Below are 22808 nucleotides of genomic sequence, written 5' to 3'. Positions count from 1 at the left end.
CATCCTGAAATACAGAGAGAGAATCAAGTAAATATGTTACATAAACTTATAACAGTAATATTGCAACCTACATCATTAGTGACTCATGCACCAGTAGCGGCAACCGAGACATATCAGAACGAAAGGAAGTGGATGCGGCAGAAAGCGCTATTTCAAAATAAAAGTCCCAGTTTCGCATAAAGTCTCTAAACATGAAGAATTCACAACAATCGACTTTGTAGTTGTCTCATCAGACCTGATGAGTGCTGGACACTTGGGTAAAGTGCTGGACACTTGGGTAAAGAGAGGGGCAGAGCTGTCAACTGATCACCACCTCCTGGTGGTGAGTTGGATCAGATGGCGGGGGAGGCTGCCGGACCTACCTGGTAAACCCAAGCACATAGTGAGGGTGAACTGGGAACGGCTGGCTGAGGACCCTGTCCGGAAGATCTTCAACTCACACCTCCGGAGGAGCTTCTCCCTGATCCCGAGGGAGGTTGGGGACACGGAATCCGAATGGACCCTGTTTAGAGCCTCCATTGTTGAAGCGGCAGCTTTGAGCTGTGGTCAGATGGTCGTTGGTGCCTGTCGTGGCGGCAATCCAAGGACCCGGTGGTGGACACCACTGGTGAGAGAAGCAGTCAGGCTGAAGAAGGAGGCTTTCTGGGCTTGGCTAACACGGGGGACTCTGGAACTGGCTGAGAGATACCGGCACACCAAAAGGGCTGCAGCGACAGCTGTCATGGAAGCAAAAACTCGGGTATGGGAGGAGTTTGGGGAGGCCATGGAAAAGGACTTTCAGTTGGCCTCAAAGAGTTTCTGGCAAACCGTCAGGCGACTCAGGAGGGGCAGGCAGGGCCTCGTCCAGGCTGTTCTCAGCAGGGATGGGGACGTTCTGACCTCAACTGAGGATGTGGTCAGACGATGGAAGGAGCTACTAAACCCAAACGACACGCCCTCCACAGAGGAGGCAGGGCCAGAAGATTCAGGAGGGTCGTCACCCATCTCTCTGGCAGAGGTCACTTAGGCAGTTAGAAACTCCGCAGTGACAAAGCACCAGGAGTGGATGAGATCCGCCCTGAAATGCTGAAGGCTTTGGATGTTGTTGGGCTGTCATGTCTGACACGCCTCTTCAATGTTGCATGGGAGTCAGGGACAGTACCTGTGGAGTGCCAGACAGGGGTGGTGGTCCCCATTTTTAAAAAAGGGGACCGGGGAGTGTGCTCCAATTATCGGGGGATAACACTGCTCAGCTTCCCTGGGAAAGTCTACTGGAAAGGAGACTGCGGCCGATTGTCGAACCTCAGATCCAGGAGGAACAATGTGGATTCTGTCCTGGCCGTGGAACTGCGGACCAGCTGTTCACCCTTGCACAGATACTGGAGGGATCATGGGAGTTTGCCAATCCAGTCGACATGTGTTTTGTGGACCTGGAGAAGGCTTACGATCGTGTTCCCCAGGGTGTCCTGTGGGGGTACTGCGGGAGTATGGGGTGCCAGGTTCACTGCTGCGAGCCATTCGGTCCCTGTATAACCGCAGTGAGAGCTGTGTCCGTATTCTCGGCACAAAGTTAAACTTGTTCCCAGTGAGTGTTGGACTCCATCAGGGCTGTACCTTGTCTCCAATCTTGTTCTTAATTTTCATGGACAGGATCTCAAGGCGCAGTCGGGGTGAGGAGTTTGTCCAGTACGGCCTCATCAAACTGTGACCTCCAGCACGCATTGGGGTGGTTTGCAGCCAAGTGTGAAGCAGTTGGGTTGAGGATCAGCACCTCCATGGTCCTATGCTGGAAAAAGATGACTTGTCCCCTTCAAATTGGGACTGAGTTTCTGCTTCAAGTGGAGGAGTTCAAGTATCTCATGGTCTTGTTTACGAGTGAGGGTAAAATGGAGCGGGAGATCGACAGGTGGATCGGGCCGGCAGTGGCAGTCATGCTGTCGTTGTACCTGACTGTTGTGGTGAAGAAGGAGCTGAGTCAGAAGGCAAGGCTCTCAATTTACCAGTTGATCTTTGTCCCAACCCTCACCTATGGTCACGAGCTCTGGGTAGTGACTGAAAGAATGAGATCGCAGATACAAGCGGCAGAAATTAGCTTCCTCGTCAGGGTGGCTGGGCACACCCTTAGCAATAGGGTGAGGAGCTCAGACACCCGGGAGGAGCTTGGAATAGAGCCGCTGCTCCTCCGCATTGAAAGGAGCCAGTTGAGGTGGTTCAGGCATCTAGTTGGGATGCCTCCGGGGCACCTCTCTATGGAGGTGTTCTGAGCTCAAACAACTGAGAGGAGACCCCAGGGCAGACCCAGAACACAGGCTTACATATCTTGGCTGGCCTGGGAAGACCTTGGGATCCTCCAGGTGGAGCTGGTGGATGTGGCTGGGGAAAGGAATGCCTGAGCTGCCCTCCTCAGCCTGCAACCACCGCGACCCAGTCCCTGATAAGCGGCAGAAAATGATGATGATAATCGTGATGATGATGATGATGATGATGATGATGTTCCCATTTCTCATACAAAAAATTTAAACCCAGCCAACATCAACTATTTCGTCAAAACTACCAAGTACTGGGTGTTGTGTGGGCATGAAGAAGCCTATTATGAAGGCCAAGTTTTGCTCCTTTCAGGTAAGCAAGCCTTTCTAATCAGAAGCATTAAGTGTTTAACTTATCTTTAGCTTAATTGAGCTTGTACATATGACAAAAAATTGTATTTACTTCATGGGCTAGTGTGCTGGTAGAGTTATATTGATAGTTAGCCTCTTTGTATCTCCCACTGATGAGACAGTGTATTCAGTGTAGCATATGGTTACTGCTGCTTGGTTTTTGTTAACCCTAACGTTGACCAGATAACGGCTGGCCAGATAACAGCTGTATGTAGATATGGTTTATATTACATATGCCTGCTACTGTTAATGTGTTTAGTGAGTACATGGTTACTGATCTATAATTAAGGTGAAGACACTTTGTCTTTTACTATTTTCATGTAACCCAAGATATGCAGAATTGGAAAAGACAAAAAAAAAGAGAGAAAGAGGCATACAAAACAAGCCTGACCGGTATAAAAACTACCTACGGTCCATCCAGGGCAGCATCCAAACACTGCTCCAAGGGGAAGTGTTAGAGGGTGAGCAAACATTTAAATGATGAAATTATATGTGATATGAAACTACCATATTATTTTGATTCGTACTACCGTCTTATTGTTTCTGGAGACTAAACATCAGACATACTTAACCACACAACATGCATACCAATGCACTGCACTTGGGTAAATGTGGAGTATTCCCATTGGCTACCGAAGGTCAAATTCTCTACCTGCTACTACAAAAGAAACGTCTGATGCTTTTACAATGGCTGATTACAACACAGTTAAACTGAAAGGTTTCTTTTTTTCAGTATCCTGCCCTTCACAACTCCCTGACAGACCATTGAAGAGACAACCCGGCAATGTCCAGATGGAGAGGTACATTTTATTGTTGTGTAGTGATCAGTTTTCTTCTTCAATGACATTGTGAGACCTTAATACATTCAAAGTAAATGTGACGATGTTAAAAACTGTTGTCAGAACGAAAAAACGAAAAAAAACAGAAAGACTTGATAATGATTAGTCCTGAAATAATTTTAGTTTTGATGTTTAGCTTGGCTGTACTCTGGATTGTAGCATTCGACACGGACCCTTCACCGTGTCATGCTCATCATTTTTATAAAACACTAAATAAGCTCCCGCTAGATAAATTGCTTCCTATTTTCTATCACACTTTCCTTTCATATCACTTTCCCGTTACCAGAAACACTGAACTTTCCATCGCTAAACTCCTTTTTCTATTTTTTTCTTTTGTCTTTGATTGCCGTTACGTCATTGGCTATTCACATTGACTGGTGTGGGCCACTGTAGAATACGCCTGTTCTCTGCCATTGCCCTGAGGTGGTGGAACGACCTCCCTCATACAGTGAGGACTGCGGAATCCCTCACCATCTTCCGCAAGAAACTGAAAACCCACCTCTTCTGAACCCACCTATCCCCCTAAGCCTAACCCCCCTTCCTTAAAAAAACAAAAAAACAAAAAAAAAAAAAACAAAAACCTTTGTCTTGTATCTATGTTTGTCTAAGAATTCCAGGGCGCAATACGAAGGAGTAAATTGACGCTCAGTCTTTTTAGCGATGTATGCTTATGAGGTATTGGGAATCCGACTGATGCACTGATTGTAAGTCGCTTTGGCTAAAAGCGTCATCTAAATGCTAAATTGTAATTGTAAATTGGGCGTGATTCCTGCTACGGAGAGGGAAAACTTGAAATGGTATTCTCGCGTTTTTTTTCCTCCCAGTCACCAAGGCGTTTACTGTCCGTTTACTTTTAATAGTTGATTATTCAGTACGCGCAGCTTCGTTTTCATATGGCTTGGGATACGTACTCTATACTAAACTGGATTACAATCGTGGACTCCCCATGGGATTGCTGCTCCTACTCCTCACTCTTCCTGCCGCCTTTCCCCCTACTTTCCCTAGGTGACTATCCTCTGGTTCACCCTCTCTATCTGCTATTCTGCTAAACTCCGTTCGCATGGTTGGCAACCTTACATTCAGAGGTCGCTTCTCTTTTTTTTTTTGTTTGTTTGTTGTTGTTCCTCCTTTCAATTATCCCGTAATGAGAAATGAACCCTCAGTTGGCCTTATCTATATATGTAAATATTTGTGAACAAAGCTGTAAATTTATGTATTGTGTTCTGTGTTGGACATTCAGTGTTTTGTGTTAAGTGTTGCCATTGAGTTTTGTTTGGTGGTTGTTATTGTACAATACACATTGTTTCTCTAGATCCATGGATCTTTAACAGCTGTAAATATATTTAATCTCTGGACATGGGTGTTGGATGGTCCCTATTTTGTTTTCATGTTTTTGAAATATTGCTGGGAATTCTTTATTGTATGATGACTGCCCTGAGATTAGAGCAGGGGTGGGCAAATCCAGTCCTGGAGGGCCGGTGTCCTGCTGGTTTTTGTTTTCACTTCTTAGCTACCTGTTGATTTTCACTTTAAAAACAGGTGTGCATGCTCTTCAGCCAGTCAGAGACTGTATGTAGTTGGTCAACAAGAACAACAGCAGGCAGCCATGGTCTACAGATTAGGGAACCGGGCTCGTGACCAGAGGGTTGCCGGTTGGATTCCAAGGACCAACATCCATGGCTGTGTGCCCTTGAGCAAGGCACTTAACCCCAATGCTCCTGCGTCTGCTGTGTGTGTTTACTGTGTTGGATGGGTTAAGTTCACTGTTCACAGTGTGTGTGATCACAGAGATTTACATCTCTATGTATCAATAGTCCTGCTTGATTAGCATTTATGAATGTTGGGTTTAAATTTGCTAATTCGTAAAACTGAATTTGTTTTCAAATCTCATATTTTTGAACCGGAACACTTAAAAGCCTGATACTTTAAGAATTTGACTCAAGCTAGGGTAATTCTGTTGTGGTTGTAGTTTTACTTTGACTCAAATATGATATCTGAATGATTTTCCCACCCCTGAAGCTGAGCACAAAGCAAGGGAAAAGTTTCCTCACGGAAGCCAAACAGCGGGAAATGTTAAAATGTAAAAATAATGTATTGGATGACTGACAATGACTGGACACGGTGTCCTGCACAGCAGCTTGCGTTCAAAAGACTGAAAAGTGAACTAAGCTCTTCTTCAGTCCTGAGAGAGAGAAGAGTGTCTGTAGATGCATTATCATATGGATTAGGAAGTGTACTGTCCCTCAGGACCCTCAGGACAGTGGCATCCTGTCGCTTTCATATCACTTAGCATGATACCTACTGAGCGTAGATACACACAAATTGAGAAAGAGGGTCTTGCGGTCACATGGGCCTGTGAACACTTCCAGACTTATCACCTCAACATGGACTTCAAGATCTGAACGGACCACAAGCTGCTGATCAATCTTCTGAGTTCAAGAGCACTGACCTACCTCCACGCATACTGAGATTCAGTTTAAGGCTCCTGCATTTCTCATACAAGACAGTCCATGTTCCTGGAAGGAATCTGGTGACTGAGACTGATTGATTTGCAAAGGGTTAAATTACCTCTGATAAGGAGTGAGCACTTCATCAGGCAATCAGTGACTGTAAACAACTGTAAAAGTTCGAGTTTGTATGAGAAGATGATGTTTGACTGTGATAACCTAAGACTGTCGAGACACGGATGAGGTGGAGATCGGCTGGCGTGTTTGAAGTGAATGGACTGTGCTGCAGTAGAGGCAGCATCATCAGTGAATCGGTTTGGAAAATCTGGACGTTTCTCTCTCCTCCATCTCCCATCTCCTTCCTGTGAGTATTCCTTGCCACTTGATTTCATCCACATTAGCACTGGGCTTAACGAGGAACTGATCTTTAAAACAAGATTTTCGGCTACTTGCAGCGCACAACAGGGCCCACTGACTCTGTCTAATAAATCATCTCTCCAACCTACAACCAGCTCTTCCGAGTTTCTGATATAAGCAGTGTAGATTAGATGATCTCAGGAGTTCTGCTCTGTTTGTCAGTGACTCATTTTACTTGCTATTGCCTACGTTTCTTCCTCAAGATGAATTTTTCAGCAAGCAAAAATACGGTGGTCTTTAATCGGCATGCTTCACTGATGATAGAGTGAATGTTAGTTGTGATCAGGAGTGCCAGGATGTTGTTTTATATCATCTGCTGGCCACATGTTCTGCATGCAGTACCACTCCATATCGGTCATAATGGTTACCAAGGCTTACTCTGGTGACTGTCGTTAGGCCCTGGTTCATGTTTAAAGTCAGCAGGCTTCATTCACTCAGTTGAAAGAAAGAAAGAAAGAAAGAAAGAAAGACAGACAGACGAAAAAGAGGCAAACACAAAAATATTTTTGTATTGAGGATGTGAATGTTGGCTAGTAGAAGTCACTACAGAGCATAACTGGGTTGTATCCCACTTAGGTGAAATGCCATTAGCACCACTGGTCATTTTTGTGGTGTGTCCTTCATGCCAAGAATGATTCCATATTGAAATTCAGCAGAGAGAACTACCAATCCACCAATGGCACAGGTGCAGTTATTCATATGAATGTATGTGGCTACTTATTGTCCTGAAATAATCCACAGAAATTCCACTGAAAGTGACATTTTTACTGTTAAACATGCACACACTGTAGAAAAATATCTCCATCTATCAGAGTCAAATCACCTTCTGGAACATCCCAAAAGTTACAATAAAAAGGCTTGTAAGAAAATTGTGATTTTAAGATTTAAGATTATAACCACTATGAACCACTAGAGGGAATCAAAGTACTGTATAATGCACTCACCTGCCAGTTTTTGAGGGACACACATCATCCATAACTACCTGGCAAGTGAAGGTATGTAAGGGCAAAAATGAAATAACTGGATAAAAACAGAAACACAGTTTTATTTCTGATCCGTGTCAAAACTTAATAACAGTCGCCTGAACTGAAATTACAACAGTTACAACAAACATATCTCTTCAAATTAAGCCATTTTTTGTGTTTCAATTTTTCTTATGTAAATGAACATTGCCTGTGGCATTTTGCCAATTAAAATAAACTATTATAGTGTTTTGTTGTTGCTGTTGCTGTTGTTGTTCATAATTTGTGTCATCATTTGAGTTCCACTGTTACGTGCGGCACATTTGTGTGTGTTTGCGTCTTGTTGCGTCCTGTGTCTTGTTTCTCTCTCTCTCTCTCTCTCTCTCTCTCTCTCTCTCTCTCATTTACTGGGAACCACCCTTTTTGTGTTCCTTTGTTCCTCATTAAAACTCTACAGCTGAACTGGGATTAATAGAAAGATAACTGATCTCTAACTGATAGAATGATAATTGATCTTTTCCAAGATCAACCTGTGACTGGAGGACACAACCCATGACTGACTCAGGTGAGACGTTAAAGTCAAAAGACATTTGATGTAGCCATATTTAACAGTTTGAGAGAGAAATGGGAAGGCCCAACAGCTGGTGTTGGCACAAGGGTTATACCTTTTGTTGAATTTGTGACAAAAGCAAAATTTTTATTTTCTTTTAAAATAACAGGTCAAAAATCCAAACACCAAATAAGAGACACAAAACTTTTATTCACTTTTTCATTTGCATTATCATCAGTTGGTGGAGAAGCTGTTGATCAATACAGAACTGTTACTCAAACACTGATGGTTTTGTCACTGAAAACTGATCAAAGCGATTAACTGATTAACTGATTAACTGATTAACTGATCAACGTGATTAACTGATCAACGCGATTAACTGATCAAAGCGATTAACTGATCAAAGCGATTAGCTGATTAACTGATTAACTGATTAACTGATTAACTGATTAACTGATTAACTGATCAAAGCGATTAGCTGATTAACTGATTAACTGATGAACTGATGAACTGGTCTAAAGAGGTTTACTGGGTGATGGCTGAAGCAGGAGGCTCCTCAGTGCCAGTCCCCTCAATGGCAGGTGGGGAGGGATTTATCAACTCCAGCTTCTCCTTCACAGCATCATACTGACTCTGCCACTCCTCTTTAGAGAGAGAGGAAGGATTGATCTCCAGGAAGCTGTAGGCATCTCTGGCCTGGACGCTGAATATGCCATTGGCTTTCGCACATACAGCACCGAATTTTGTCCAAACCTGTAATTTAAAGGGATGCAGGCCATTGATTTTCAGATTTTTTGCATTGTTTTGATTTGCTTTGTTTTTAAATGTAAAGTCATGCTGATATGTTATCCTATTGTGTTACTGTGCTATGTGGTTGCTTTGCTCCATGTTTTAAGCTTCTTCAGCCAATCAAAGGAGACACAGTAGCTAATACCCAGTTAACTCATTCAGTTTTTTTGCTTTTAGCTCCAAAACCGAGGAACGCACTGCTACTTCTTATCAGACAGTCAGCATACATTTACAAAATAGCTAAAATCATGACTTAGCTTTTAGCCATCTTTAGATAGTTTTCCATCATTTTGAGTTGATTATTTCTTATCTTCTTATTATCTTAAGTACTATTCTCATTTTATTCTGAAATTTGACTTTATTTTGTATTTTATTCAATTCTAGTTGTATTCATTATTACGTTTTGTTTTAAGTTCTCCCTGTTTGATTAGCTAAATTTTTAACTCTATTATTATTTTCTTTACCTTGTTTGCCTTGTACAGCTCTTTGACCTGCATTGTTGTATAAAAAATACTATACGAATAAAGATGATGATGATGATGATTGTTGTTATTGTTTTTGTTGTTATGTACAATAATCACATGTAACTCTACTAACTCTGCACACTGAGTAATAATTATGGCCACACCCACCTAAGCAGTTGACTCTGCAGGTCACAAGGATAGCCTATTTTAGTGCCGTTATTATTGACAATTACTGTGATATTACAGCATCCATTTAAATTTATGCATTAATGTTTGTCATATCAGTCAGGAATACTCTGTCACACTTTGCCATTTTACCTCTCCAGCTGTGGTGATTGATTCCAAAAATACATCTTTTAAGATGTCTAGGTCATCAATCATGTCTTCCCCAACAAAGGTTTTATCCTTCAGGTAATCCAGCATTGCACCAATTTTCTCCCAGAATTTTTGTAGCTGAACTAGAATCTGCTGGATTCTGGAGAGGCAAGTCTGAACCTCGTCAAGATGCTCTGGGGATGGAATTGAACCTGAGAAGATAGTGAAAATGATTAATAAAAAAAAAAGCTTAACAATGCTAGATTTGAAAAGAATTGTTCAGTTTGGGAAAATTCATTTGAACCTGACTGAGTCAGGAATGAAGGTTTTAGTCCTATTGTTTTCTGCTTGAATGCGATACATCAAGGTGAGTACATCACAGTAATTCTTAACATCTTGTTTTTTCATCCCATCACTCAAATGTATGGTTTGGCCCAAATACTTTTTTTTTTCCTTTTTTTTTTTCTTTAAGGAGTACTTTGTTTGTCTCATACGCACACACACTGAGCAGTGAGCAGTGAAATGGAGCCTCTGCATTTAACCCATCCTAACACCAGTGAGCACACACACCCACTATGAGCTAGGAGCAGTGGGCAGGCACCAGGGGACCAGCTCCAGGTCTTTCTGCCATTGCCTTGGTCAGTGTCACTGACAGGAGTACTAATCCTTGCATGTCTTTGTGGTTAGAGGAGACTGAAGCACCCAGAGGAAACCTGCGCGAACATGAGGAGAATGTGCAAACTCCACACAGAAAGGACCTGGTACGACCGGGTTTTGGACCCAGGGCCTTCTTGCAATAAAGCAACGCTGCTAATCACTGAGCCACCATGAAGCCCAAAGGATAACCTGTTTTTGTCAAGAATGGGGTGGGATTTGAATCCTGGTCTCTGGATCCAAGGTGAAAGGCTCTACTGATTGAACTAAAATCTACTGCTTTAGTTCAAGTAACATTTGAATTGTGTGTTTGTCTGTGTGTCTGTGTGTGTGTGGTGTGCTGCCCACTGCCCCTGGTTTGTGTGTGTGTGTTTACTACCAGTGTGTAAGGATGGGTTAAATGCAGAGGTTAAATTCACTGCTCGCTGTTCACAGTGTGTGTGTGTATGTGCGTGATCATGGAGATTCGATTCTATTCTATTCTGTTCTGTTCTATTCTATTTTTCACCAACTAGTTGATAAAATTTGACTCTGAGATGTTTGAGAACAGGCCAAACTGATTCTTACCCAACTCCATTTTGGCTTTTGCCGCCTGCATTTGCCAGCTGAACACCTCATTCTGTAAGGTGTACTCCCTCTGTTTCAGTGCAGTTTTGTCTGAAACGAGTAAATTGATCTTGTTCTGCAGAGCCTGGATTCTGGCTTTATCCCCTGGGTTTTTGGCTGCCTGGACGATGGAGGAGATTATGGCTCCAAGAAAAGGCACCATGGCACTCAGGATGCCAAGCCCAGTGCTCCTTTTAGAAATGGCTCTGACAAGCTCCTCAAGCTCACTGTTTTTGTCGTTTATTTCTTTCTCTTTATCTGCCAGCTCTGCAGTAACCTGTTGCAGGTCTTTCTTGTACTTTTCCACAGTGGTCTCAGCTATTTCAGCTTCCTTGGTTTGAGATTCAATCTTTTTGTCAGTTTCAGTCTTCTCTGTGATAACATCACTGGTGGTTGTGGCAATATCTCTGTTGTGTGAATTATATCTAAATAAGAAAAGATCAGAAGAAGAATCAGTTATTTATTTTCAATGTGTTATCTCCATATTTTTCTGTTCTGGCCCTGTTCTCCATATGTCTATTCTTTAAATCAAAATAATCACAGAATAGAGTGCAAAAGAGAGAGGGTTCAGGAGGTTCTATAACTGTAACCAATAGTCCAGCAGGTAAGAAAATGCAACTATAATGTATCAATGTGCCTTAGCAGCAAGTTTTTGAATATCACAAAGATATAGGTTTCAAAAGCTGTTTGAAGTCTCAGAGACAAATTTTGTACAGAGTCATTCTAATAATTTAAACAAACTTGTGAGACATCATAAAGAGAGCACATTGCTAATGTTAGCAGTTAAAGCCCGTGCTAACCACTGAGTCACTGGGCTACATGGTGCCTAAGTGGTTAGCACTGTTGCCTCATGGCAAAAAGGCCCTGGGTTCTGTAGGTACAATAGCAATCCTAATAAGAGGGCACCATAAGTTGTAGGTGCAATAGGATTATCAAATCATATAAATCAGTCTCATGCAAATCAGTCTCATATAAATCAGTCTCATAAAGTTATTAACCATTAATTTTGGTGTCTAATACTTTATAATTAAACTACCAAAATTAATAGAATAATCTAGTTGTAACACTGTGCTACAGTCTTCACGAGTATTGCAGTACTAACATGTTGCAATTACACTTCTAAATCTATAACAGTCATGAACAAGCAGATTAATGAAGGCAGTTGGAGTACTCTGATGCCAGAGGTTGGCACTCACTGAATATTGCAGCAAAAACAGACAAGACAACAGTATATTCCAAAGATACTTATTATCATGATCAGCACTACTTGGCAAACTAATACTGAATCGGTACAATCAATAATCAGCATCAAGTACAATGAACAAGGCACAAATGGTAATATGATGATAATGAGGCTATGTACAAGTATTCAGTGTAAGACAGAATGAGTGTAAGGGCAAAAATGTGTGTGTGTGTGTGTGTGTTTGTGTTTGTGTGTGTGTGTGTGTGTGAGAGAGAGAGAGAGAGAGAGAGAGAGAGAGAGAGAGAGTGTACGTGGGTGTGTGCGCAGCTGCGCACTGAAAAGAGAAGGAGGAGAGAGGCTGTGTGCAGGTGCACATACAAGAGGTATGTGTGGAATATATGTGTAGTGAGAGTGGGGGTGAGCAACAAGAGGCGTGTTCGTGGGAGAGAAACAAACTCTCTTACTTAAAAGCGAATCTCAACTAGGCTACAGGCCCCTCAGTTATGGGCTACAGGCCTGGCAGCACCTACAGTTCAAATCTCAGTCGTCCCAGGTCCCTTTTGTGTGGAGCTTGCATGTTCTCCTCCAAAGACATGCATGCTAAGACTAATACACCTGTCAGTGACCTTGACCAAGGAACTGGCAAAAAGACCTGGAGTTGGTTTCTGGGGTGCCAGCAATGGTGGCTACCCACTGCTCATAATGTGTGTTTGTGTGCATGGACATTTGCTGTGTCTGTATTCTATGTAAAGAGAAAAAAAAGTCTTACCTCTCCACAATCTGTTCAACTTCAGTGATGATCTTGGTAATCCAAGCTTTTGCCTTCTCCAGGTACTTCACAGCGAGTGTGGGCTTGTTCTTTTCCACTGCTATTTTCAGCATAGGGAACAGGGATTTCACCAAGTTCTCACTGGTACCAATACACTGTATGTATGTGGAAAAGTGAAAAAAGGAGCTTAAGTATTGTGTCATCAGACTTAATGCAAAACATGGATGAACAACCAGAACGTTTTCTTGGATTACATGTCAAAGGTTTTGTTTTCTTAGATCTTTATCAGAATCCTCATAAAGGGGAAATGTTATATATACGCATATTACTGCTCTATTGCATATTTAATAATTCTGAGAGGCAACATTAACATAATTTTCTATAACAATAATAAAAAAAACAATAAAAAAGTCACATATATCCATATTTACACTGTCACATATTTTCTAAGGATTACTAACTAAACACACACACACACACACACACACACACACACACACACACACACACACACACACAGAGTGATCTGTGTATAAAATTGTGTGGAGACCTGACAAGCCTGTGGGGTTGTTACCTTGAACAGGAGAGCCTCTGAGGAGCCAAAGAGGAGCTGAGTCTCCAGGGCCCTGCTCCGGAGCAGCCTCTCCAGGGTGGGAAAGCCGGCCAGACACAGATAGGACACATGGTAAAGTAGTGCCGTCCTCTCTGCTGCTGGCAACAGCTCCTGTATGAAGTCTGGACTCCAGGCTGAGCCACTAAGTACCACTTCTGTTCAGAATGGGGTAAAAAAAAAAAACAACAACAACAAAAAAAGGGCCAAGTTCACTAATAGAAAACTAGATTACTTTTCACAGAACTGGTGTGGAGGAATGTTTGGAAAATGTGAAGAAATGCAATTTTACCCTTGCTGTTAGCCATGATTTCAGTGCAGGGTAGTTTTCTGACAGATGCTACAGATGACAATTTCTCCAGAAGAGACTAAAGCAATAAAGTGTGTTACAGATTACATTAGTTATTTAGGCCACAGTGATAAAAAATGTGTAGATAGATAGATAGATAGAGAGAGAGAGAGAGAGAGAGATATAAGATTTTGAATGACACTTACTAGTTGGTAAGATGAGACTGGTTCCTCTCAGGGGTGTTGTGAGTGCTGTGCTCCTTGAAGTATTAATACTATCACAAGTGCCACTCCTTAGACTTCTGAGAAAATCCATCTTTGCATTCCTTACAGTGATGTCATGAACAACATAAAAAAACAGGTTCTTAGTCAAGGCAGATGAACCATTATGCACTATTAATTCTTGGAAAAAAAAAAACAAAACACACATACATTTCTGTGGTAGTGACACTGAATGGGCCATTTTTCAAAGGAAAATTAGATTAATGTCTGTCCACATAACTGGACATTTAAAGGACCTTACACATATATTGTATAACAAATAATTATGAGAGGTGCATTTTAAAATTAAAATTAGTCCAACGTTTTACATAGTGCAACAATGAATACCATGAGTCAGTCTTTGGACAGCTTGTCTGTCTTTATGCTCCGTAGAATCAGAGATGATCCTTTTAATGTGAAACTTTCCTAGTCCCCTGTTCTCTCCCAGCAATTTCTCATGGTGCAAAGAAACATCAGATGTCTAAGTATTAGAAGAGCTGCCTCACCCCGTACAGAACAAACGTAAATTTCCAGCCTAAATGTTACGAACGCAGAAAGCTTCAGCACCTTTCAATTTTCATTATTATTTAATACAGCTCTGCTTTCGTTTCCAGGGAAAACCGTGAACAAGATTTCAATTGATTCGATTCATAACAGGATTATGTGGACTTTGCAAGGTTAAAGTGGAAGTGATTTGTATTACGGCTAATGGGCTTTTTTTTAAGTTGAGGTTATATTAACGCTTCAGTGCTCGTCCCTGCAAGCAGTCTGTTTGCATATGGCATAAAAGCATTAGGTTTGCACAATACAAGAATTAAATAAATGTTGGTGTAAACTGGTGATCATAAAATGAAAAAAAAAAATCCATTCAAGCTGACACATCCTTGAATTGTCATGAAATCCACCTTTGCTTTAGTTCCAGGGAAACCTTAGGAACAATCAAAGGCATGTCCTGTGCTTTATTAATGTGAGGAAAACACTCACAGTGGGAGTAGTGTACTTCAGTCAGGCTAAAGTGTCAGACTAGATCAATTAGAACTGTAACGACCTCGCCTCCTCCCTCGCCAGTCTCAGCCATTCCGCGATCAGCGTCGCCGGTCTACTAATCACCGGCCTGATCTCTCATCCCGCACACCTGCCTTCACTTAGTTTTCCCATCACACCTCTCCCTATTTAAACCCCTCCGTCGGATCAGTCAGTGCGAAGTCTACACTTCCCTGTGTCCTCTGAGCCGGTCCGTCTGTTTGTTGCATGTTTTATATTCGTGCTGACTTTGTTCCTGAACTCTCCTTTTGGCTTTGTAAAGCTCTTTTTGTTTATCTATTTGATTAAAATCTTGTTTTGCCCGCACTTGCGTCCCCTGCTTTGGTCTTGCCTGACAGAAGACTTCGCCAGTCAATGGACGCAGCGGGGATTCCCCTTCCGATGGATGAGAGTCCAGAGCGACCCGCCATGCCCTCGCCGAATGCAGACCTGGCTCGGGTAGTTGCGGATCAGAAGCACGAGCTCTCCCGTCTTCGCTCCACCCTGGGCGAATTGATGCTTCATGTGCAGCGGTTGACCATCAATCAGCCGCCGCCCTCCCCAGCTCCGATTGCGCCGCCTGTGGAAGCTTCCCAGATCCATGATTCCCCTGTAAAACTTCCACAGTATTATGACGGTTCTCCGCCAGATTGTCACGGGTTCATCACTCAGTGTCACTTATACTTCGATCAACACCCACATCTCTCAGATTCTACTAAAATAGCCACGGTTATCAATTTACTTACAGGCCGAGCGCGGCAATGGGCTACCGCCGTGTACGAGAGGAGAGGCAAAGAAGTCGCCAGCTTCGCCCGCTTCGAGAACCTCTTCCGTGCGGTGTTCGACCATCCAGTTGACGGGAGGGAGGTTGGCGAGAAACTTTTCCACCTCGTCCAGGGTAATCGCTCGGCTGCTGATTACGCCCTATCCTTCCGAATCGCTGCAGCAGCCAGTGGATGGAATGAGCCAGCGCTCTGCTCCACCTACCGGCGAGGGCTTAGAGAAGATCTCCAGATGGAGCTGGCGTGTCGCGAGGAGATCTTCAGTCTGGACTCCCTCATCGCTCTGTCCATTCGTTTGGATCGCCGTCTACAAGAACGCCGGTGCCTCGGCAGACCCTCCGGTTCACCCAGTTTCCTGCCTCCCGACCCAGAGCCCGAGCCCATGGAGGTCTGCGCCCTTCATCTCTCTGCGAACGAGCGCCGCCGCCGGATCGAGCAGGGTTTGTGCCTTTATTGCGGGGAGGGGGGTCATTCGCTTTCGAGCTGCCCTGTGAGACCTACTCGCCCTCGCGGGATGAGGAAGGAGGTGCTTGCTCGGGACATGACCCCCCATAACAAGGTAAGCGCTTCCTGTTTTGGCATGTCTGCTAAGCCATTCCTCATTCCCGTGCGGGTGCGCTCCGGTGATTCCTCCCCTTCTCTTACAGCCCTGCTAGACTCGGGAGCGGCAGGAAATTTCATCAGTTCCTCCATGGCCCGGACTCTGCGCCTTCATCTCCGTCGCCTGTCCTGCCCGGTGTCTGTTCACTCCCTGGATGGCCGTCCTTTGGGCAGCGGGAAGGTCACCCACATCACAGAACCCGTCCACCTCTCCGTTGGGGCTCTCCACCAGGAAGACCTCACGTTTCTGGTGCTTCCGACTTCAACCCATCCTCTAATCCTTGGTCTGCCGTGGCTACAAGTCCACGATCCCCACATCTCCTGGTCCAAACGTGAAATTTCAGCCTGGTCCCCGTCTTGTCGTCATCGTTGTCTGTCCCTTGTCTGTGCGTCCACCTCAGTAGAGAGTCCTCCTGTGATCCCTCTCCAATACCATGACCTCTTGGAGGTCTTTAGTAAGAACAAGGCCACCCGTCTCCCTCCTCATCGCCCGTGGGACTGTGCCATAGACCTCCTGGCCGGTACTTCACCTCCCCGTGGTCGCGTTTACCCCCTTTCTGTCAAGGAGACCCGAGCGATGGAAGAGTACATTAGCGAGGCTCTTCAGCAGGGGTTCATTCGACCCTCGACCTCACCAGCTGCCGCCGGGTTCTTCTTTGTCGAGAAAAAGGATGGTGGGTTGCGTCCTTGCATTGATTATCGGGGGCTCAATGCCATCACGGTGAAGTACCGGTACCCGCTCCCTCTGGTCCCGTCTGCTATAGAGCAGCTTCGGGAGGCCCGTTATTACACCAAATTGGATCTCCGAAGCGCCTATAACCTGATCCGTATCCGGGAGGGAGACGAGTGGAAGACCGCCTTTAGCACCACCTCCAGCCATTATGAGTACCTAGTGATGCCGTTTGGTTTGGCAAACGCACCCTCTGTCTTTCAAGCCATGGTAAACGATGTACTGCGAGACATGCTCGGGAGATATTTTATTGCTTATATTGATGACATTCTTATCTACTCTGCCTCTCTCCCCGAGCATGTTGTCCACGTTCGCCTGGTCTTGGCTAGGTTACTCAAACACCAGCTTTATGTTAAGGCGGAAAAATGTGTGTTTCATCAAACCACTGTCTCTTTCCTAGGATACGTGATCGGACCGGAGGGAGTTAGGATGGAGGGAAAAAAGATCGATGCGGTGGCAGCATGGCCGAAGCCCACATCGGTGAAAGAACTCCAACGTTTCCTAGGCTTCGCCAACTTCTACCGCCGGTTCATCAGAAACTGTAGCTCCGTGGCTGCCCCCCTCTCGGCTCTTCTCAAGGGACAGCCCCGGCGGCTCACCTGGAATCATTCAGCCACGGTAGCCTTCCGCCAGTTAAAGGAGCGTTTCACCTCCGCACCCATTTTGAAAATGCCTGACCCCACGAAACCGTTCATTGTGGAGGTGGACGCTTCTGACACTGGCGTGGGGGCGATACTCTCTCAGATGCACGGTGAGCCGCCCAAAATGTTCCCTTGTGCCTTCTTTTCTAGGAAGCTGTCCCCGGCCGAGAGGAATTATGACGTGGGCAACCGCGAGCTGCTGGCGGTGAAGTTGGCGCTTGAGGAGTGGAGACACTGGCTTGAGGGGTCTCAGGAGCCATTCCTCGTACTGACTGATCATCGCAACCTGGAGTACATTCGAGGAGCAAAGCGGTTAAACCCACGTCAAGCCAGGTGGGCCCTTTTCTTTTCACGATTTAATTTCACTATCACGTTTCGCCCAGGCTCAAAGAATGGGAAAGCGGATGCCCTGTCACGGATCCATGGGTCGGTTAATGCGCCTGCTGACGACAAAACCATGATTGCCCCTTCGTTGATCGTCGCTCCCATTGAGTGGGTAATTGAGGAGGACATTCGAAGGGGTCTCGCTCGCGAACCGGCACCGGCGAACCGACCCGTGGGTAAGACTTACGTCCCCACAGCTCTCCGTGACAGACTCATCACCTGGGCACACATCTCCCTTTCCTCTGGGCACCCTGGCATTACGAGAACCACCCAATTAATCTCGGATAAATATTGGTGGCCCACCTTGGCCTCTGACGTGAGGCGTTTCGTGCGATCGTGCTCCATCTGTGCCACTACCAAATCCCCGAGGGAGGTCCCTGCTGGCAAGTTATTCCCCCTGCCAATCCCACAGAGGCCTTGGTCACACCTTGCAGTGGACTTCATCACCGACCTCCCAATCTCGGATGGCAAGACCACAATTTTGGTAGTGGTAGATCGGTTCTCTAAGACATGTCGCCTAATACCCTTTGCTTCTCTCCCCTCTGCTCTCCAGGTTGCGGACGCCCTTTTCTCACATGTCTTCCGAGTTTTTGGCCTGCCGGAGGACATACTATCGGACCGTGGCCCTCAGTTCACATCTCGTGTGTGGACAGCTTTCATGGAAAAGCTGGGGGTCATGGTGAGCCTCACTTCTGGGTATCACCCTGAATCGAACGGCCAGGCTGAGCGGACGATCCAGGACCTGGGGAGGTTCTTGCGCAGTTATTGCTACTGCCGCCAGCACGACTGGTCGCAATTCTTGCCCTGGGCGGAATACGCCCAAAATTCCCTGCGCCATTCGTCCACGGGCCTGAACCCGGTTTGTGGGGCCCTTCAAAGTCCTCCGGAGGGTCAATCCAGTTAGTTATACTTTACAGTTGCCACCCAGTTATAAAATCTCACCCACCTTTCACATCTCTCTCCTCAGGCCGGTGATTCCTGGTCCACTGGCTGATGCGCTTCCCCGGGATGTTCCACCTCCAGCGCTGGACATCGATGGCGCACCAGCTTACACTGTGCGCAATCTGTTAGACTCCAAACGCCGTCGGGGACGCATGCAGTATTTAGTGGATTGGGAGGGGTACGGCCCCGAGGAGCAGAGCTGGGTTCCCTCTTCGGATATTTTGGACTTGACCCTCATCACGGACTTCCATCGAGCCCATCCGGACCGCCCAGCCCCTCGCCCGCGGGGCCGGCCCCCTGGTCGGCGGCGCTGCCCGGCTGGAGCCGTGCGTCGGGGGGGGGGGGGGGGGTGCTGTAACGACCTCGCCTCCTCCCTCGCCAGTCTCAGCCATTCCGCGATCAGCGTCGCCGGTCTACTAATCACCGGCCTGATCTCTCATCCCGCACACCTGCCTTCACTTAGTTTTCCCATCACACCTCTCCCTATTTAAACCCCTCCGTCGGATCAGTCAGTGCGAAGTCTACACTTCCCTGTGTCCTCTGAGCTGGTCCGTCTGTTTGTTGCATGTTTTATATTCGTGCTGACTTTGTTCCTGAACTCTCCTTTTGGCTTTGTCCTTTTGGCTTTTTGTTTATCTATTTGATTAAAATCTTGTTTTGCCCGCACTTGCGTCCCCTGCTTTGGTCTTGCCTGACAAGAACTGTTCTCACATGATCAATTTTCTTTTATAGCAGTTTGCTAAAGATACATTGTATGTGAATATTCTCATAAAGCAGTCTCAATCAAATCTGAGGCTCATTTTCAAATGCGTGAACAGTGGTTTCTGCATCATCCATGTTTAGAAAGGGCCTAATTTTAGCAATATTACGAAAGTGATAAAAGGCAGTTTTGGTTGTGTTTTTGATATGACAGACTAGAGTCCAAAATCACACCAAGGTTTTTAGCTGAAGGGTTTTGAGAGATGATGCAGTTGTCAAAATTTAGGGTAAGATGCTTATGTGTAGGGAGACCAATGACCAGCATTTCAGTCTTGCCTGCGTTAAGCATCAGGAAATTTGAAGAAATCCAACCCTTAGTAGCACAAAGACATGCCTCAAGGTTAGCCAACTCAGATCAGTCATTGTGCTGTATAGGTAAGGAAATCTGAGTATTGTCAGCATAACAATGGAAGTTAATGTTGTAACTACAAACAATGTCACCCAAAGGGAGCATGTAAATAGAGAATAGAAGAGGGCCAAGGACTGATCCCTGAGGAACACCACAGTTAAGCTTACGGCATTCAGAGGTTACATTATTATAGTGGACATACTGCTTTCTCTCAGAGAGATAAGATTTAAACCAAGAGAGCGCCAGGCCACGAATGCCAATTTGGTTTTCCAGGCGCTTTAACAATATAGTGTGATCGACCATGTCAAATGCTGCACTCAGATCAAGCAGAATAAGAATAGAAGTAGTACCAGCATCCATGGCTAATAAAAGATCATTAGTTACTCTAGTAAGCACAGTTTCAGAAGAGTGAAAACACCTGAAGCCTGACTGAAATATTTCAAACAGACTGTTAGAGGACATATGGGCTATCAGCTGAGCAGCTACAATTTTTACAAGTATTTTTGAAAGAAATGGGAGATTAGAGATCGGCCTATAATTATTTAAGGCTACAGGGTCAAGGTTTGTTTTTTTAAGTAAAGGCCTGATCATGGCTGTTTTAAAAGCAGAGGGTAAAACACCAGATTTAAGTGTCAGATTTAATATTTAGAGTGTTTAAGATTGTTGGGCCGAGAACTGAGAAAAGCTCGATGTAAAGTTTAGCAGGTAGCGGATCAAGGAGGCAAGAAGCTGGTTTAGCAGAGAGCACCAATTTGGACAGCGCATCTAGAGAGATAGGATTAAATTGAGTTAAAGGGTGCACATCCTGACTAATCATAGGTGCAGTAACGCAGAGCGTGCATTTGATAAATTAATTTGAATGTTACAACGAATTAAGTCTATTTTTTGCGAGAAAAATTCAACAAAATCGTTTGCAGTAGAAGGGCTAGATTGAGGGGAGTGATTCTGGGTAAGTTTAGATACTGTATCTAAAAGGAACTTGAGGTTATTTTTGTTAACATTAATTATTTTCGAGTAATACGCGGATTTGGCTGTGTAGAGAGCACGTTTATAATCTATCAGGCTGTCATGCCATGGAAGGCGGAAAACCTCGAGTTTGGTTGCCCGGCAGTTTCGTTCCAATTTCCTAAAAATAGGAGTAAACACTTAACACCTTGGTTTAATAATGGAACCCGCGCCCTGAAGAAGGTCCATTATTAAACCAAGGTGTTAAGTGTTTACGCCTGTTTTTTTATAGTTAATGGTGCTTCCATATTTAGTACATTACGAAGGGTAGAATTTATGCTGTCCGTCAAGTCGCTTAAACATCTTTGCTGATCACTGAAAGAGTTGAGAGCAGTAGGACGTAGATCAGTGAGTGCAGCAGTGGTGGAAACATTAACGCGACGGCAGCTATGAACCGCGGTAGAGACAACTGGCGTGAACGGAAGAGTTACTTGGAAAGTAATAAGATAATGATCTGAGTTAGGAGAGATGACAATGTGAGAGATATCTATTCCGCGGGCTAGAATAACATCTAAAGTGTTGCCACTGAAATGAGTTGGTTTGTGGACATATTGGATAAAGCCGAAAGTGTCTATACACTTTCACACACACGCGCACATTCAAAACATACATGTACGCAAGAACATATCCACACTCACTTCTTTATTTCATGGGAAGTTGAAAGGGTAAAATAAAGGTCACCAATTTGTTGAATTTCATCAACATGTCATTTCATCATTGTTGTTCAGCTGAAATACTGATAGTAGGGATCATTTATTGCATTTATTAATTTTATATTAAATACATATGAAGATCTACATATTTTCTGCCAGGTAGCATTGGTATCGTATTTCTTCAGTGGAGGCACCGCGCTATTTAGTTTATTCTCATCTTACTTAGGGTTTTTCTTTTGTTATCGCCCATTAGTATCTGCAATCCTCATCCTAGGCCCGCAGGTCCTAATTCTAGTGGTAAACAGGAGATCCAGCCAGTTCACCATCAGTGGTAGGGAACCTACGATTCAGTTTTATTATATCAATAGGAGTGTGACTCGTGAGTACCTTCTGGCGCCAGGGAAGAAGGGGGTTACAGTATCATATTCCTGCTGGGCCTTTGCGTGCCAGAAAGCTTCGAAGAATTTGGGCAGATAACCAATGTGTGGCATTCACACGAACTCAGACTTGGCCCTGAGCCCAGTTTCTTCTTGCGAAATGACCAAATATAAAAAAATCGTGTGACATTTCCTTGTTTTGATGAGACACTCTTATGCTGACATGATTTAAGTATGGCAAGATTCACAATTTCCAAGAATTCATTTATACATCTGTTACCTGGGTGGAGGCACATTTCATCTGAACCAATCTAAGAAGGTGAACTTGAAAAGAAAGGATAAATCTGTTGACCATAACTGCTTGTTTATTAGGCTACTCATGAAAGAGTCACTGTATCTGTAGCCTGTGCAGTGAGTAGCATATGCATAAATTGTTATATCTGATTGAGAAATCCACAAGTTGTCATGTTGTCTGAAAACTATACCTGTAACGATGTATGAGAGAATCTGTGTATGACATTATGACCCGTGTATGATAGCTGTATTACAACAAATATATAAGAGACACGTTGTGTTGAATGTTTTATTACTACTTAAAGCAAAAGGCTTCAAGTCGTAATATGTAAGAACTGTGTTTGTGCATTATTATGCGAACAATGATGATGTATAAGTGTGACATTCAGTTCTGTCCTGCTTTGTCAACCATGAGTGAACTACATGAAAAAGTGAAAACAATTCTATATTTACCATTGTGTGACATAAGGTTGATTTTC

General features: G+C 44.3%; 1 protein-coding gene across 1 annotated transcript; it reads right to left on the bottom strand.

The window, feature by feature from the left end:
• Window positions 1–8376: 8376 nt before the first annotated feature.
• Window positions 8377–15244, bottom strand: LOC115821788 (uncharacterized). The gene is made up of 6 exons (XM_030785579.1): window positions 15142–15244; window positions 13206–13399; window positions 12632–12786; window positions 10641–11104; window positions 9423–9631; window positions 8377–8604 (listed from the first exon to the last, which is right to left on the bottom strand). Exons 1-6 carry the CDS (start codon window positions 15242–15244, stop codon window positions 8377–8379), a joined length of 1353 nt encoding a protein of 450 aa, XP_030641439.1.
• Between the last annotated feature and the right edge of the window lie 7564 nt (window positions 15245–22808).

Source organism: Chanos chanos, chromosome 9, assembly GCF_902362185.1.
Source record: "Chanos chanos chromosome 9, fChaCha1.1, whole genome shotgun sequence".
Classification (NCBI taxonomy): Eukaryota; Metazoa; Chordata; class Actinopteri; order Gonorynchiformes; family Chanidae; genus Chanos; species Chanos chanos.
Note: the sequence above shows the minus strand (reverse complement) of the source record. Positions and strands in the feature narration are given on the sequence as shown.